At 41.2% G+C, this 19,480-nt stretch overlaps 1 protein-coding gene across 1 annotated transcript in view; it reads left to right on the top strand.

Moving 5' to 3' along the window:
• The first annotated feature begins 5,674 nt into the window (after positions 1 to 5,674).
• pmepa1 (prostate transmembrane protein, androgen induced 1) overlaps positions 5,675 to 19,480 on the top strand; it is a 30,293-nt gene continuing 16,487 nt past the window's right edge. Inside the window, 1 exon segment of the mRNA XM_020621202.1 lies at positions 5,675 to 5,953. Coding sequence (XP_020476858.1) covers positions 5,857 to 5,953 — 97 coding nt within the window. The 5' untranslated portion in view covers positions 5,675 to 5,856.

Below are 19,480 nucleotides of genomic sequence, written 5' to 3'. Positions count from 1 at the left end.
GTATTAGACAAACTACCACACACCTGGGCTGAGAGACAGGCAGGCACAGAGAGAGGGAGATGAACACATCTTAGATTTGTTTAGGCAACCCCGCTTTGGTCTGGTTCACTAGTAACTCATGTCAAATTGAGATGAATCAAAAAAAGAAGCTGAGAGTGGAAAGAAAATCACAAAGTAAAGGATCTGGAGACGATGTAAATAATAAAATGAATGATGGGTCATTAAACTGTTCAGGTGTCAGGGTCTTGGTACTGTGCACGCTGGAAAGCTTGACTTTTTCTTTTTTAAACTCCATTTAGACACAAATTGGAAAATATATAAAAAACAAACGGACACTTGAATAGAAGAGGGGCATTTTAATGTGAATAGTGACAAATCAAAATGCTTGTAGTGGTCCTTAATGTAAGTATGGCAAAGATGCAAAAGCCCATTTGCTACCAAGAAACCTAATAACATATTTCATTTGCTTTCTTTCTGCCAACTACAGTGCAATGATTTTAACTGGTATGTATGTTTAGGCAATGTGATAGACATTTTTCCTGTGAGTCCCTAAAAAAATCCCAGAATGCAATGCACTATTTACTCCCTTATGTCACTCGGGAAACAATTTTGCAGTGTAATTTGTAGGAGACATGTCTGAGCCACCTCCTTATGACTCCTATAATCCAGACAGCAATAATGTTACCTTCAAAACTTATTAGCTTATACACATAATATTTATTTGAAATCAAATATGCATGAGTGCACCTTCCTTGTAAATAACTTTGCAACAGGAACACTGCAGTTTTGTTGGTTATCTCACAATCATCAAACAGAGGATAAAATTGCCACCATAATAACTTTGTTGTGAAATCCTGTGTCGCACTGTTATTCACAGCTGTGTAGTGTTTTAGCTTCTGATAAGCCTCCGAACAGGAGGTCGAATTGCTCCAACTGCCCTTCCAGGATTGTGTTTCTCATTGGTGCTTGAAAAAAACAGGGCCCAACCAGTGTAACCCCTTCTTTTAATACAGTGCCTTCCTCAGTCTGAACAGCAGAGAAGACAGTCGATAAATAGATGCACTCACTCTTGAAGAGAGTCAGACGGGCAAATTCACAGCCCCATGATTCACGCTCTTCAGTCTTCAAAGAAAGGGTGCAATAAAGTGAGAAAGACAAAGGCAGGGAGAGACAAAGAGTGACCACACCTGGGTGTCCATTCTGGTGATTCAGCCCCTTCAGACGGTAAACTGACTCACCGCCAGCTCAACAATCAGTGCCTTGGCCCGCTGCCTGTGCCAGGCAGAGGAGCTCCAGCTGTACGGATTTACTACATGGCATTAAAATGACAAATGAGCAGATTTACCGTAAACAAACAGCATGTGTTCACTAGAGTGCATCGCAGTGGTATAGTGGTCTTACTCTGAGATGCATAGTTAACTAAAATCTATTTGACTATTTTATAATAATACATACAGTATATCTACTGCAACACTATTAGAAAATAGTGTACAGCACAAATAAGAACAGCAGCTTGCAATCAATCATTTTATTTATTTATCGTAGGTAGTGACTACATATAGCGCCAATACAGTATTGATACTATGGCATCTATGTCTATAATAACAATCTAAAGTGCAATATTAATGTAATTAGGATGCTGTTAATTTAATATTTTTAAAAGAAGTGGTTAAAAACATTTTACTAAAAACCAAAATTATTGACCTATATTCAGATAAAGCACTTTGATGATACTCAACCCTGTTACAAAGTCAAAGATCTCTTGTTGTACTGTGGAGAATGTGTACACACCAAGTGGCCAGAACACATGAGCTGTGTGAACTGGGAGGATGAATCATACTGTTCCTGCTATGAGAATTTAAGAATATTAATAGAACATGAAAAATATTAGATTATTTTGGGGTTACAGATGAAGAAAAGATATGGCTGATGATTAGTTTATGTGCTGGCTGTGTGTAAAGTGTGGGAAAGTGACAGGATGTTTTCTTGGCTTAAGGATCCTGTGAGCCTGTGTACTGTAGGCCGGGCATGGAAAAATGCTTCACACAGTAAAAAAAATTATTCAGTTCAATTCAAGTCACCTCAGTCAACCTATTCTGGCAGCGATGCCACTGCGGGTTAATTGTCTTAGATCTCTGTTGTGTCAGATCTGACCATGTCTGACAAAGCGCTCTGTTAAAATGAAACATTAGCATCAGTACAATGTGCAGCTCCTCTGACTGAATTTTACCTTCTGTTTATTCATTTGTTTTATTAATAAAGTACTGCAGTATGAATACCAAAGTGTGTTTGGCTGAATTTAACTTTCCTTTAACTCTTGACAAGAAAGCAAAAAGGTGTGCTTTCCCTAAAGTTCATTCTCTTGAGACCAGCACCAGGAGCTCAGAGCAGGAGATATAACATGTTCTAAATTACCTCTTCAAAGATGATCCATTACCCCACAGGACCACCTGTGTCTGTGCAGCTGGAGGCCAGCGGGCGGCGGCAGCAGCAGCCCCGCACGCTGTTTTACACAGGTGTATCTTATTCATGAGGTTGACAGACTGCCACTACGCAATCCAGTTGAGCTGAACCATAATCATGCTGGTAGGTTGTCCTGATTTTAATTTATCTAAGTTTGTCTGAAATCTGTTACCATTCTCTTTAAACCAGCGGTAGTCAGGATGTTTAGTGTTCAGTCTGAGCTGACTGCTTCAACTCTAATTTAAATAAACATGTTAAAGCTTACACAAACTACAGGAAAGATTTTACTTGGCAATGTTCTTTAGTTATGATGGAGCCTACAAACAAAACAGACAAGTACTGGACTGAGTTAGAAATAGCTAGAAAACCTTCTCAGTGTCTCAAAGGCCACAGGTCTGATCCCCTCTCTGCTGAAGACTGAGCTTCTTCCTGTTCATTTCTTCTCAGCCACACACTGGAACATGTAAACTGTTGTTTTCCTTGCACAAGTCAAATCATGTAACATGTTGTATTTTCCGTGCACACTGAGCAGTGAGTGTGGGTAGTGTGTTTTTTTTCTGTGTATGTGATTAGGGCATTGATGATTCCAGCTGGGCTATGAAACCAGTCTAACATGCAGCTGTAAACTTGCAGTTATTAAGAAGACCTAATTAGAAAGTTGACTCAGACGAGACGTGCTGTTACAGTCTCGCCTCATTGGTCCCTGGGGCTTGTCAGTCACAGAGGTGACGTAATGCCGTCTGGCTCTTTCGATCCACTGCACTCACTCAGACACTGTAGACACAAGACACTAACAGTCAACATTTTGACACAGGTTTTACAGCCCTTTTAGGATGATTAATATTTTAAAGGTTACATGGACATGTTGAAAGAACGAATGAGTAATAAAAATGAGGAAAGGGTGCTTTGATTTTGGCAACATCTTATAGGTAGCAGTATGATCCACTGTGCTTTCATGGTTTGTCAAAAGGCTTAAAGCTATAAAAGTGTTTATTCCACCCAGGGTTTGGCCTTTCATTAGTGACGGCCACAAAATACAGGCTAATAAAGCTCCCAAACACCAGTGGGAGGCTTTTGTAGTGATGTTGTTAGCCACTGAAGGCTAACCCCTCTAGATGAACCTGTTAATCTAGATTTAGTTTGGCCAACTGTCACACACAGCTGACTGTGAAACAGATGGACTGCTTTACTGTGCAACAACATAACACTAAAATAACAGGCATCATATTCACTGTGAGCAAATTTAATATGTTAAGGTGATTTTTTATATTAGGGCTTAGCAATAATTCAGTATTATCATTCATGTTTCAATGTAATAATACAGTGACAAAATCCTATTGCAAAATTAAGTTGTGTAAGTGAATGATTGCATACAAAATACAATGTGTATTTACTAGGGATGGGACAATATATTAAAATTCAATATATCGAGGTAAAAGACGTCACTATATGTATCATTTTTTGAAGCGATATTCATGTATATCGCGGGGTCTCCATACACCAGCCTAACATGACAAAAGCAAATATATCTGGTTCTTCTTTACATAGTCAAACTAGAGAAAGTGGGAACAAAGTACAAGTACGCTGTGGCTAGTCAAACATAGTTGGCATTGTATCACGATTGAATCATACCCAACATATCGTGCATTGAACTGTATCGAGAAAAGAGAAATTGTCCTGTCTCAGGTATTTCTGATTTCTAATAGTACTGTGATGTGCACACAAGTAATTTGTGCAAAATAAGTTTTTTTCCTAGCAGTAGGAACTAACATGTTACAGGTTAAAGACCCCGAGATGCAGCTGATGGGTCAAAGAAAAGAGCTATGGAATAGACCTGGCATAAAAATTTGTTTGTCATATGCTTTATAGTTCATTCCTGACCTAGTTTTACCTGAGTATTTTAACACGGTCTTCATCACTGGATAAGATTAGCTCAGCCTGTGAAAGTAAGGTCACATGACAACAGGTGGTCTATGACCTTGAATTGCCCCGCCCCCTTTTTGCAATTATCTCTGTCATCAGTCAGGCATGTTAAAATATTAAAATTATAGTTGAACCTGATTTAAACTGTGAGCACAAGTGAAGTGGTGTACAGTCATTTGTCAGCATGTGTGTGCACAACTTAATAATTCTAGAGCAAAAGTTATAGTAAGTAATCTGAGTGCATGAATTAATCACTTGTGCTTATTGATTTGTGGGCACAAATGAGTAATTTAGGTGCATGATGTATAAATAAGTAAGAAGTGACCTGTCAGCATGGATATGTCATTTGTACAGACAAATTCAATAACTCGCGAATACAAATTAGTGAATTCTTTCGAGGGTATGAAGTAATTCCTGCGCTGGTTCCTGGGGGCCTGCCAGGCTCTATGGCTAGGCGCCACTGTTGTTTAGGCAATGTCACTTGGCAGTTTACTGGTAAAAAAAACAATGCACCAGTCTGATACACCAGTCCATCAGTAACAGCACAAGGTGGGCTGTTTGTGAGGTTTACACAAAGTAGAATCCAACAATATAATGAATGCTTTTGGTACTTATATGTATTTTAATGCTAATACCTTTAATTAGGTGCAGGCCTCCACTTGTCACTTGTAGTTTTACACTGCACATTATTATTTTTACTTAAGTGACAGGGTGTACAGAGAGCTCTGAATATATAAAGGCTGCCTCACATTAATAATTTTAGGTTATAAAATTGTTTCTTACATAAGTCTGTATTGATGTGCTGAAAAAAGAGAGACAAATAAAGATTTCAGGGTTTGTCTGTGACCTTAACATTTGTACTTGCTGTGGTTGTCAGGTCTGTAGACTCCCTGCTGTGCTGTACATTTAGTAAAACTGGCTCTACTTTATGTTTTTCCTCCTCTGTCTGTAGGCTGTGCGTTTGCACGGTGCAGACCTGTGATGTGGGAGAAAGTGGAAGTCGGAAATGAGACAGACACACAGTGTCACCGGGGGAGAGTGGGAGAGAGAGAGAGAGAGAGAGAGGACCAGACACACGTCTGTTGGCAGTTTAGTCGTCGGTCACTCGGCGGAAAAGCGGACATTTAAGCTAGAGAATAGATGAATTAGACTTTAGCACCGTTCAAACTACATCTCACGGCTGTACCGGCACTTTTCCGGCACGCAGAGAGATAAATAGATAGATAGACAGACAGATAGATAGATAGAGCTCAGCGGAGGAGAAACCGGAGAGAGGAGGAGGAGAGAACCGAGACAGGAGGAGGACGGACGGACCTGAGAGGAAGGAGAGGAGGCTGGAGAGAAAGGGAGGACTTTTTGGCTGGAGTTTGGTGCGGCTGTTTAAGTCTCCTCTCCCATCGCCTCCTCCCTTCCAGCCCGTCTCTGTCTTCCTCTTCTGGAGTATTTATGTGTGACTTTAGGAGGCTTTAGATGTTGAACTTGATGGGTGTTTTAAACGCCACCGCCGCCAATGTCTCCTGTACTTGTAACTGCAAGCGCTACACGTCCCTCCAGAGCATGGAAATCAGTGAGTAACAAGCTTTTCATGACTTTCTGTGCTTCCGATTCACTGACATTGGCTCTGTGTGCGCGCGTCGTGCTTGTGAGGCTACACGCACGGTTTTGGACTAACAAGTTTGTGTCACATCGGCTCAGATTTGCACCTCACAAGCACAGAAAGTGGTCAAATCGCTAAATGTCTTCAGATTTTTGAGAACAGTTTATGGATGGTGGCTGGGGGGGTGTTGAGTTGTGTTTCAGGGATTATTTCTAAATCACTCTCATTTTAACGCATTGCTTTTAGTATGTAAAATGGACTTTTTATGCTTTGTGTCTCCTGCGTTTACGTGATGTTTTAGTTTGTATAAGAGTAGCTGATAGAAAACTCTGTCTTAATTAAAGAACATTACGTTTCGTCCTCTTGGTTTTGAACTTGAACCAAATGTGTAAACCGTAATAAACTAATCTCCTTTTTTGATTCCTTCATATTATTTTCAGGCTGTTTTGAGTTCTTTTATTTCCTACAGAAGCAAAGTTTGATAGATACTGTGATTTTTTTTGTGTCCGGTGGTTGTGTCTTGCTGTTTTTGTGAACCCAGCCTTTTCACTAGAGAAGTTTACCGGTAAAAATGAGACTTAAAGTGTGTCCAGACTGTCGGTAGTTGCCGTATTCGGTCGTGGACGCCAGGTGTTGGATGAAAAACGGGGTAGTTGGACGTTTTATCGACGCGTCGTCACGTTGAGCAAAGCCAGACGTCTGTCTAGCCCTTTGCCTGCGTGCGTGGATGTGTGCGCGGGCCAGACTGTGTGTGTGTGTGTGTGTGTGTGTGTGTGTGTGTGGTCGTATCCGGGAAATCCCCGTGTTTGTGCTGGTGGCGTGTTTATATTGTGTGCTTTCATGTGTCCGTCTTTACGTCCCAGCTCAGGGACGCACATGCTGATAATGTATACACTGGTAGTTATGTAAGGTCGTTTATAGATGAAAGTGTGTGTGTGTGCGTGTGAGCGCGTCCGTCCAGCTGAGGTCATCAGCCAGCCTGACTCAGAAAGCTTCAGAGCCTTGGAGAAGACAGTGCACATACAGATGCCATGAACAACTGAGTAATCAATCTGTGAAATAGATCACAACATCACTGAAGGGAAGCTTTGACATTAAAGCTCTACTCAGTCATTTTAATAGTAAGGCGGCAATTGAGGATTATTTTCATTATTTACTGTCAGTCGGTCATTTTTCCTCAGTTAATACATTACCCAGGATCCATAACATGTCCGAAAAGTTTAATGCCCGGTTCAGACTACACGATTTAAGCCTGATAACAGCCCGACACAATGGACGTAGGGCGCCGGAACTGGCAAATACTGTCATAGTAAACAGCAACTCACGACGTCCTGACACAGAGTCTAGGAGGTGACCAACAAGAGAAAAGATGGTTCTTCTGTTCACAGCATTTTGGGCATATTAGACTGAGCAATATCCATGAAATAGCACAGCGAGCCAGCTAATGTTAGCATAGTGAATTTCACAGTCAGCCTGGTGAAGCAGCTAGCCTACTGTATCAGGGCTAGCTAGCTAGGTTCAGTTTGACTACAGGCTTAAAACACTTATTTTAACTGCTACTTCTAGATCCCTGTGAAGGAGAGACAACAGGCTGCTGCCATCTTTGTGCAAACCCACAGACAGGGCCACGGTTGGCCCCCACCCCCCTTTTATGCTTTTTCAAACACCCCTCTGTCATACAGTATCAGATCAAATGAACCGTGTAGTCCCAACCAGGCATTACAGAGGGCAAAGGGTTGACTTCAGATATCTTTTTGTCAGAGCAACAGCTCAAACCCCAAAATATTCAGGTTTCAAGCTTTAAATGCAAAGAAAACCAGCAAACATTCACAGCAGAGAAGCTGGAGTCACATAGTTTCTAACTTAAAGACTCAAAACTGGTAATAGATTATCTGGATTGTTGCAAATACATTTCTAGCTAATCAGCATCTTATTTAAACAATTAACTGTTGCAGTTCTAATTAGTAAATGGACTGTATTTATATAGTGCTTTTATGCACTGGCCAAAGCGCTTTACAGGGAGATTATACACCATTCACACACCAATGACGACAAGGCTGCCACACAACAGTGCTAGTCAAGCCACCGGGAGCAATTTGGGGTTCAGTGTCTTGCTCAGGGACACTTAGGCATGTGGGGAGTCCGGGAGTCGAACCACCAACTTGCTGGTCAGAAGACGACTGCCCACCCCAGTAGTAACACTAGAGGTGGCAGTAGGTAAATAGTATTTCATTAACAGGTTGAAACTTTGATAACTGATCAACAGTTTTTAAAACAAAAACACCAGACACCCTACCTCATGAGCCACAGCCAACCCACAGCAAAAAGGCTGAGCTCCAAGGTTCCCTGTCCCTTGTTGTAGGGATTGTCTGTTTATTTCTTTAATGTGTTATATGTGTTAATAAACCGAACTGGGGTTGCAACTAATGAATATGTTATCAATCAATACAACAGAAGTGAAAAACCCTAAAGATTTTCAGTTCACTATCACACACAGTAAAGACAAGCAGCAAATCATCACAACGAGGAGCTGCAGGAAAATATTTGTCATAAATATTGAACTGAATATTTGCTCAACCACACACCAACTTAAAAAGAATGTTTAGCTGATGATGTGGTTTATTGTTTCCTGGAAAAAAAAACTTTTGAAAAACAATGTGTTACAGATATAAACAGTAGCGGCTCCATGAGCCTTTTTCCACCAAAGGTTTATCAGCCTCAGGTTGTTGGAGGAAACTTATTATAACTTTCCAGTTTCCAGTTTGACAGCAATGATCATTAAGAATGAAACCGATGAGTAATGTGTGCCTTCATGTGCAGAGGGAAGGGTTCATGTTGCTGTTGCCAATTTGCCGTACTGCCTACTTGAAATGACATTTGTCCCAAACACAGACAGGTCACTGACAGGCCAGATTAAACACCAGCAATACCATTAAGCAGCAGTAGCAGTAATAGCAGTAGTAATGGTTTTTGTAGCTACAGCAGTACTAACACTTGATTTAGCAATAATACAAAGAGCAACAATTACAACAGTAGTCGAAACAATTTAAGTAGCAGCTGTGCTAGCATTATGGAGGACGCCTGCATAATATACCGGTACTCATTTTGTGACTTAAACATGTGATTTCAAGCCACTGAGTATTAATCTACCTCCACATTTCTGGGAAGGCTTTCCACTACTTTCTGCGTCTGTCCAGCTATGAGAGCACTAGTGGGCTTGGCCACTGATGTTGTGATCTCAGAGGTGCTGGGTGGGGTTGAGGTCAGGACTCTGTGTAGGCCAGTCAAGTTCATCCACACCACACTGGGAAAGCTATTTCTTTGTGTTCAGGGGAACTGTGGTGTTGAAACTGGAAAAGATCTTCTCCAAACTACTGTAGCATTTCAACAGGCATTATCCAGACCATGAAAAATGTCAACAGGCCAAAGGTACACCAAGCTGTGCCCATAAAAAGCCCACCAGTAGTATTGTTTATAGTTGTACTGGTAGTAATAGCTATCAGTCAGTGTGATGCTGATTGTTGCCTGGACTTGTAATAGAAGAACGTGATAGGAATGCAGGCAGAGAGAGACACAATTCTTCTGTCTGGGAACGGACGTGATGTTTAGTCTGGAACAGAGGGAGGCAAACAGATCGCCCAAAGATGGAGACTGAGGAGAGCAGAGAGACGAGACAGTGAAGGAAGAGAAGCTTGAGAGGTGCCATAAATGTGGACAAACAGAGCAAGGTGTTAAAGAAAGGCGGCATCGGTGAAACTGAAAGAGGGAAGAGACGAATCATGTACAGAGGACATTGTGGTGAAGGGAAAGTTGTGTAGGAGCTGATAGAAACTTTAGGTTATGAAACAAACAACACATTGGGCTTAAAAAAAGACGATGTTCAAGCTGTTTCAGCTCTACTGACAGTCTACAGCGGAATGTGACAGGAAAGGTGAAAAACAGAGGAATAAAGTACAATCCATGTTACACAGAAAAGAAAAATACAGGGTTTGACTTCAGAAGACCCCAAAAACACAGAAGATCTGCATCTGGGTAAAAAGCTCAAATAATATGACTTTTGTCATCATATGAGCCTTAAAGGTTCAGGACACCCAAATGAAAGAAACTAGCATCTTTTGTTTTATTTATTAAATTCCATCTCCATTGTATTAGAGTGACAGCAGAAATCTCCAAGATTAGACCAAAGCTGCTTGCAGTTTACTGAAAATGGTGTTGCTCAGACACAATTTCAACAGGACATTGTCTACAGAATGACATAAAAATGAAATGAAACAGTTCCTTTTTCACTAGCCTTTTGAGTCACATTTTTCAAAATACCACTTCAGCACCTCTTCACTGCGCTTCAGAGCCAAACTAAACCTACTTTAAGCCTCTTTATAGCCACCTGGCGGTCCAGGATTTCAAAAGGTTTTTTTTTAGCTAATGTACTAGGGCTGCTCCATATTAGTCGAATAGTTGCAGTGAAATGCCGACTGACAGTCAACTGACAAAATCCTTAGTCTGATACAGCCCTATAATACACCACTAGCCCCAGCTAGTGGCTCTCATGTGTTACCTCGAGTCACAGAGAATGTGCAAATTTAAAACATGCTGACTGTTTTGACCTCGTAGCTTAGATTCATAACACTCACCCAGATTCTCAAGGTGTTTCCTGAATCCTCATAGACCTTTTCACACAAAGCCAGGGTGATGATGTCATTTCCTGTCACCATCTTCTTTTATATGAGACCAATGGACATGCAGTAAATGAGAAACTGATTAAAATGATATTTTTCCTGGACTATTTTTAATTCCCCATCATTAGTCTGTGAGGATGCAGGAAACACCTTCAGAATTTGGGGGAGCGCAGTGAAACAGCGGTACGGGGTTAAAAAGGTCAGCAAGTCTCAAATTTGCACGTTCATGGAAGATTATCTCTGTGAGTTTATGTAATATATGAGAGGCACAAGCTTGGGCTAATATATTACTAAAGCACTGAATTCATCTGAGTTCTGGTTGCATTAGGAAAAGGCTCAGTACAAAGGCTTTTAATGTTCTGTTTACTGTGTACAGGCTACGTGCACCTGTAACAGCTGCATTTACAGCACTGACTACACGTTGTATATTTTAGATTAATGCAGGTGTGCAGACTGCTGCAGAGCCCTGACTCACTGCACACTCTCAGGTTGTGACTGTGGGATTTCTGTGCATTTACACTTTATAACATACAGTATCAGTACACACACTACAGATGCACACACACACACACACATATATGCAAAAATACATCTGTTCTGAGCAGCAGACATTGCCAGTCAAAGCACATGACATCAGCATTACTCACAGGCTCGCGCGCGCGCGTGTGTGTGTGTGTGTGTGTTTGCGGTGAAGTCATTGCTCATATCAGCTTGTAAGATCGACTTCCTACCAGCAGCTTGGATTCTCGGGACATTTGTTACTACATGTCTGGCTGACTTAGCATCAACTCCTCCACAGTCTGTCTCTTTAGCCAAGATAAATGTTAAAACACTCAGCGTTTGGCTGAGTGTGTGCGTGCGTGCGCGGGTTCAGCTGGAGGGCAGTGGTATTTATTTTTGGTTATTGAATTCGAGGAAAAGAGTGAGAATGTCCCCAAGAGGACGGGAGGTGAGTGCAGCGTCGGCAACAGGAAGGACACGCTGCATGTGACTGGATGTCTGTACCGGTGTACACGCACTCCTGTAACTGTTAACTCCTGTAGCAACCTGTGTATTCATTTAAAACACAGACATACAACCTAAAAGCAAGACAGTGGCACCAGAACGTACTGTACTACATGTTGATCAACTGTTACACATCATATGGCAAGGAAAGCCAAGAAACAAAGAAAGAAGCTGGAATGGTTTATTCAGCCTCACATCTGACAGCATATGTGTGTCCCGAGGCAAACTGCATCCAGCTTTGTCTTTGATTTCTTGAACTCCACCAACCGTGCCAGAAGTGACTGTTACACCATTTAACTGAGGTAACTGTCCTGAACGTGCTGATGCTGTAGCTGAAACGACAAGTAGACAAAGAGTCAGACCATATCTGCTGTGTGTTGGCACTGTTTGCTCACACCATGCTTTTGGTTCTGATGTAATGTCTGTGACACTTTGCTCGTTGAATATCAGTTATCCAGAGTGATCTTTGAAGGATGTATGTTTCGACAAACCTATGAGAAAACTGATGCATCCAAACAAAATAACAATTGAGTTGTGTTGTGACTCCAGACATGGCCAACAGGTTTTCAGCAGTGTTTGTTTTTCTTGTCTCTGTCTTCTAGTTCTCATTGATTGGTTTTCGTTCTTTCTTTCCCATCTTCTTCTTTCTCTTTCGCTCACTGATTCATGGAAATTAAATGACTGGGTCTGTTCTGGATGGCCTCCTAGACTTATTATGTAAACCTCCCTGTCTGGCTGGCTCTCTGTGTGTGTGTGTGTGTGTGTGTGTGTGTGTGTGTGTGTGTGTGTGTGTGTGTCAGTTCAAGGCGGACTTGTAAAATGATATCAAAAAATGTGTTCTAAAATTGCCTTGGAATAAAAGCGATTGATAGTGTATTATTATTTGTGTTTGTGTCAATCTCTGACTTTATTTTGTTTCTTCTTTACTTCAGCAAAGTAAGAATTTGATTGTACAGGGAAACGTTTCCTAACTGTGCATATGACGAATAAACACTTTGACTGACAGCTGCCGTTGGCCCAGAAACACGTCAATCCTCATGTACAATAAACAAAGTAATTTGTCTCGGAAGAAATGATTTATCTGTGGAAAGTCCACTCAGCTTCTTTTTCTTTGTTTCCCAGTTCCATTTAACACATGATACTGGGAGCTGCCCAGTACAGTCACAGTCTCGGCGGAGCAGCTGTGGGTTCAGTGGATTGCTCAAGGCCATGTCAGCAGTAGCTGGTGGTGGAGGGAAAATCATTTCTTGTTCTGTTGGTGTTTTCCCAAGTTGGAGTTCTTCTGTGGGTTTGGATTGACATGAAACGTCAGTAGAACAGACAGAAATGCACATTACAAAATCAAATAGAAAGGGAAATGTACATAAAAACTTTAGAGCGGGGGATAAACTACGACTCAGGAGTGTTTTGGCAAGAATCAACTCCCATGTTCCGCTAATAGTGGCTGGAAGCTGAACACTGCAATGGTAACAAAACTGAAAGGTTAAGACCAGAAAGCACACACTCTCTGTTAGCCACAGTGCTAACCTTGTAGTCACAGATCAGTAGACTCTGTTAGCTACTTCTGTTGTGTTACACATCTGTAGCACTTTGTTACCAAGTGAAATTACAGATACTTTATAGTTTCTATAAAATTAGCCCCTAGCATTTATATCGGCGTTAACAGTGGATATTATTTTGATGTGACTGTCAGCGTTGGTGCATTTACAGCTTCGTCACGTGTCTGTAGGTCTTTTCTGTCAGAATTTTCTGGTGTCTAAGACTGGGAGGTGGACGTGAGAAGGTTTTTCCATGGTTCAAACAATACTACATGAATACTGTATTAAATTATGGGTCAACTTCAGCAGAAACCTTTTGAATCTGCTGCCGCTCTGACCGGGTTAATCCGCACTGCAGTGGTGGCAGCAGCTTGAGACTGCTGCAGAATTTTGAGCTGCCCATTGTGACAAACTGATGGTATCCTATTCTCAAAAACAAAGCTGAATTAATTCAAATTGATGGAATAACATAAACTTCCTCCCTGACTTCCTTCCTTCTTTGCTTACATCCTTCATCCTTGCTTCCTTTCTTTCTTCTTTGTCCCCTTTCATTCAGCTGTTCATTGTTTCTTGGTCTAGACACCACGGGAACCAGAAAAAAGTCATCAGCATGGTCTCATCATGCATATATGGAAATGCATGCAGCGTGTGAATCTAGGGGTCAAAGTCAAGGTCCCTTTTGGGGGGTTGCATGTGTTTGTGTATGCGTGTGCTTTCTGCATACAAGACAGTGTTTAGCTGAAGCCCGTGTAGCCAGTTCAACTCGTATTGTTCCATTAATTAGTCTGAAGTCAGGCCTGCCTCTATATGTCTGACTCACAGTGTGAATAAATCCATAGACACCATCTGAGGAGCAAGGGGCTGCGCTATAAATAAAGGCAGCCTGTCTGCCTGCTATATGCTGGGCTGTGAAAATATTGCCTTTTGTTTTACATTAATTAGTCAGAGGAAGATCCTTCAATTGCTGCCTGATCTTAAATACTTCAGTTGTAGTCTGTGCAGGTAGTTCATATAACAGTTTTTCATTAATTGAGCTTGGCCTAGGACTGTCTAGTATTCTAACAGATGAGCCCTGAGTTCGCTCTACGTGCTCAGATGACAATCTTCGAATGTGGAATAGATGGTGGATATATTTTAATGTCTGGAATAAACAGATGGTTTTTTTAATGGCTTATGCTGCCATCGGTTTACATCCTGCCTTCAGTCGTCAGTCTAACCCAGAGGAGGTTTTTCCTGATTGGTGTGTGTGTGTGTCACTGGCTTTACAAAATATTTTGCTTTAAATATATATATTTGATACTTCTGTGGCCTCTTAGTTGTGAACACTGTCGTCAGTAATATGGAAAAATGCTTCAAATTTCATCTGTTTTCTTGGGAGCCAGGGTAAACTGCCATTTGGTTTTCCACAGCGTCAGATGGTGACATGGTCTAGACTGTGACTTGTTTTCATCATTTAGTCAGAGCCAGGATGAGTCTGTTTGTTTTTCAGTTATCTTGGCCTGAGACGTCGCTGTATTGTGATCGGTTTAGACCTTAAGTATTCGAAAATAATAAGTCTGCAATACGAAAGGAAAAATCTCTCTTTATTTAATTAGTCCAAACTAGAATGTGCTACTGAAAATAGTTTGCACCAAGGTGAAATGCTGTCTTTTTGCAGCTGCTGTTTGTCTTACAGAGTTTGTTTATGTCATAGAACATTTAAGAACACTTGCACTTTTTATTTAGTTATTTTGCTTTTAATGACTCTCTTCGCCTTTTTTAATTTATAATCCACTGTGAATGCAGTTTGAATGCAAGTGACTTCAGATGATATGGAAAGAAGTGTAGCCTTTAACCAGATCTATCTTTAAGGTATTTGTGCGAGCTCGATAAAGACATCATAGGAAACAGTCCTACATCTCTGAGCAAGCCTACGTGAGAGGTTCAGGCTGCACATGTGCAATGTATAATTTTCATTTGAAATTCAGATTTTCAGATGTATGTATGCAAATGCTTGTTCTGTGGATGGGGGATTTTTTTTTGCATATGAAACCAACGTTACTCTGCATCTGCAGAGAGGAGGGGGTGAAGTGAGGCTGTTTGGGCAAAGGTCAAGGGTCAGGTCAGGAGACAGCAGATGCGGGGGAGGGGTGAAAGGTTCATTGGCACCAGAATGGAGGACTGGTTTCGGAAGTCTGTGTTTTTGTATTATTTAGTCATATTTTGCTACAGTTTACCTCTCATTGCTTTCCATAAGCCTCGTGTCATTATGTGTAGACTGACAAGTTGTTTGTATAAAAAAACTTAAACCATCAACTTTATACTTCATAGACTCATTGAATTTATTGACTACAGATGTATTTAGGTGTGTGTATTGAGGTGTTATTGATTGATTTGCTACTTTAAAGTCATCAAGCGTTGCCTGCTGACTGAGCACATGGGCTGGTTATGTGACTTAGATGACAAAGTCTTGGCAGTACAAAACTTCCATGATGCCTACATTTAGGGGAATATGCTGCAAACATATTTAACCCTTTTTTGTTCAACAAATTATTCCATATTGCTCAAGAAAAATTCTTTGCTTAAATAAAACATAAATGTAGAATTTTTCTGACTTAAATCAGGTTAAAAATACTAAATAACCTTAATAATCTCACCAAGCAGCCAATGGCAACTTTAAATGTTTGACACTTTTCAGGACGCAAGCCTCACATTTATTTAAACAGAACCCAAGGAAAACACTTTCGTTTAACCCCCAAGTCCTGTGTAGCTTCAGTGTATACACGCATTTAATACATGCATTATAAGTAACACACTAATGCAATGGTACGTGGAAATATATTGGTCAACAATTACAACTTGTCCTGCAGGAACCCATAAGTCCGAACTGATGAAGGATGACAGTATAGAAAAACAGTGTCATAATGACATATGGTGACATTAGAGTCACAGTTATTGACTGTAGATTAGTAGACTTATACAGAGGTTATGCTGTCATGTATGTTGCTCAGTTGTCTCGCATCATGTTGTGTTACTATCAGACTCCGCTGAGGGAGATGAGTTCAGCCTGGATCTGACTGCGACGCTGGGCGTCTAGACAATAGACACTTCAGTCTGCAAAATACATGCACGTGGTCTCAACCCCCAACATGACATAGATGTTTGTGACTGTGGGCTTGACCCCTACACACACACACACACACACACACACACACACACACAGACCGTGTATGTCTCACTTTGCCCTCTGGCCCATGGGAAACAGCTGAGACCACATTATTTGCATCCACACACACACACACACACACACACAGATGACACTGTGCCCGCCTTTCTGTTTATATTACAAATAATTATCATCATAAATTTAATTAGTCAAACACAGGCACAATGCACAAGCAGTTATTGTTATAAACATCTAACCCAACACACACCATGCTCCATCTGAGTGACGACAACCCCCACCCTTTTCTGACACACGCAGACAGACTAGACTACAGTGTGCTCTGACAGCAGGCTAGAAACACACACGTACAATGAAATCAGCTTTATATGCATGTTAAAGATTTTATTGGTGAAGTAAATAAAAACACATGCACATAAAATTTGATTACAGTTATGTAGTTTGTTGAAGTAACCATAGTAACAGTGAGCTGCCACTGCAGTCTAAACCTGTCTTTGCACAAGATTAATATAATGGGGGAGGCCTGTGCGTGTGTGTGTGTGTGCGCTTGGGGTGGGTTGGGGGCGTAATTCACTATGCTACTTCATAATTGGACTCATCATTCTGGATGATATTTTAAACCATAATGAGATTGCAGGAGTCAAAAACTCGTGCTCCTTAGAATCTTTATTCAGTCAACTCTGAACACAGACACCAAACAGGTTGATAGACATCGATAGACGTATTGATACCATGCAGTGTGACTTCTAGAGAATCATTATCTCTTATGTCAGTAAATCCCCTTTGAAATCAGGAAAACTGTGCTTCAGAATCATCAGGATTTTTAGTTGTGACACAGTGATAGTTGTCTGTATGCCTGCTGCACCGTGGAATGGCAGAACAGGTGTATGCTTTCCATCTGCAGGCAGGTACCAGATGTTAGTGAAACACAGTTATGCACACCTGTTCTCATGTGATCACCTTGATCTGGCCTGGAGACCAAAACAGAAGGAACTGGAGAGTGAATCTTGGACTCGCCTTAATGTGGTGAACACAAACACAAATTCAAATTAATGATGGTGTTGATTTATGTCTGCTGGGTGTGTAAACAGGCTTGTCATAAATTTATAAGTCTCCACCTCAGCCAAACGCTGCTTTCAGAACAGTGTCAGGCACAAGGCCTTGTGCCTAAAAGGCTTTTCTTTTAAGAGAATCAGTAGAAATGGATATGGAGGAAAAGATTCAGGTGGGAAAGTCTGAGGGACTTCTAACAAGCATGACGGTGAGAATAGTCGTTACAGAAAGTGAATCTGTGAGCCAGCACATTACTTGAAAAAACTTCCGTCACACCTGGTTGACAGATTCTTGGCAGCATCACAGGCACAATTACTGACAGCATTGTGTCCAACAACCTCCCACACCTCGATGAAAGAAGAGAGCCTTGCCAGCTGGCACACACATGCAGTATATACAGTATATGAGGCCCATATCGTTTGTTGCTCCGAAGGCACAGTGCCAGTTTCCCAGCTTGTTTGCCATGCATCCAGCCATTACACCTTCATTACTCAAATACAGATACATTCATGGAAAACAGTCCTGACATTGATGCTACACAGAAATGTTGACAGCATAAGTCATTGTCAGATGTATGCTTAAAGCTACTTTATCTGATTTCTTTTCAGCCTAGAGGGGTTTTCAACTAATTGTGGCCCAGGGACCACGGTTCATAACCCGAGGACCATGCTGTGGGGCGGATGGAGCAAAAAGGCAACATTTTAATTCTGACCTCACCTGGGCTTTTCTAAGTTGTATATAATTGTATGAATTAGCTTATTCACAAACAATAAACAATACATGGCAATGTGTTTTAAAAATAATATTCAAAAGATTCCTATTGCAGTGCCTTCTGGTGAAAACCCCTGACCAACACCATAAATTGCTCCAAAAGGCTCTTTGCCCCTCCCATCACATCCTGTTTACTAATTGTGATGTGAACTATGGATTCTTGGTTGGGACAAACAGTACAAAATGCAGCCTCTAGTCCGAAGATAGCGTTAGCTGAATGAGTAAATTGTCAGTCCAGTATAACGCTGTGGTTACTAATGTGACACAAAGCACTAAGGTTACACAAAGCTCCAATTATTCCCAAATTAAAATCATATTAATTCAACACAAAGGTAAAATCATGACCATGCTAGGTGGCTAATTTTGCCAAGACAGACACATTAGCTTTAGATGCTAACACACCCAGAAGGAAGAACGCCACATCTGAATCCAATCGGAGCCCTTTGGCTGCTTTTAACCCTCTCCAGAAAGCCAAACCCATGTTAACCCTGGTTGTTGCTCTTTGTTTGTCCCGCTCTTTCTGTGCAGAAGACGCCACCTCTTCACTTTGGCAGCTGCTGGTTCAGACTTTTAGCTCTACCATGGCTGGCTGTTTGAAATGACTACTCGCAGTTCAAAAACTCCTCTTCTAACTTTGGCTAGGTGGCAGGTGGGGCTGATTTACAGATTGTACTTTGACAACACAGGGTAGAGAAGCTGGAATAACAACAGAAGGACTGGAGGCAGCAGAGGGTCATGGAGGGGGGAGTATAGCTGAGGGACACCACGTCTTGTCCCATTTTAACTCGACTTATCAGACTGTGGAAAATCTTAGTTAATGCACCTTTAAGGACATGGAATTTCCCCTCACTCCTTTGCTCAGACATTTGATAAGACATGCCAGATGTTACTTGTGATAAACATTGACTTGAAAATTATTCCAACATCAGAAATTCTGTTTTTGGCACATTAAGCTCTGCATAAAATACTCAGACAGTAAAGTATTTTCATTTTTATTTTGATTCATTTCACCCTTGCTCACATTTTTCTCCTTTGTCTCTTGGCTTTCCTTGCTATGCTTCATTTGAAAGGCTCTTTCACAATGATCATGTTTGGGTTTCCGTAGAGATTTGTTTGACCTAAAGTAGGGGTTGTCTCTCTCTCACACACACGTACACACATGCACAAACACAAAAGCAAAGACGAGTTGATTCATGTAGAGGATCTGAGCAGATTTGGGATGAGTCTTTCAGGAAGAATAGATCTTCTTAAAGCCAGGTGTTTCTAATGTTTCTAGTGTTGGTCACTGAAC

Source organism: Monopterus albus, unplaced genomic scaffold (genome assembly GCF_001952655.1).
Source record: "Monopterus albus unplaced genomic scaffold, M_albus_1.0 scaffold255.1, whole genome shotgun sequence".
NCBI classification, from domain to species: domain Eukaryota; kingdom Metazoa; phylum Chordata; class Actinopteri; order Synbranchiformes; family Synbranchidae; genus Monopterus; species Monopterus albus.
Note: the sequence above shows the minus strand (reverse complement) of the source record. Positions and strands in the feature narration are given on the sequence as shown.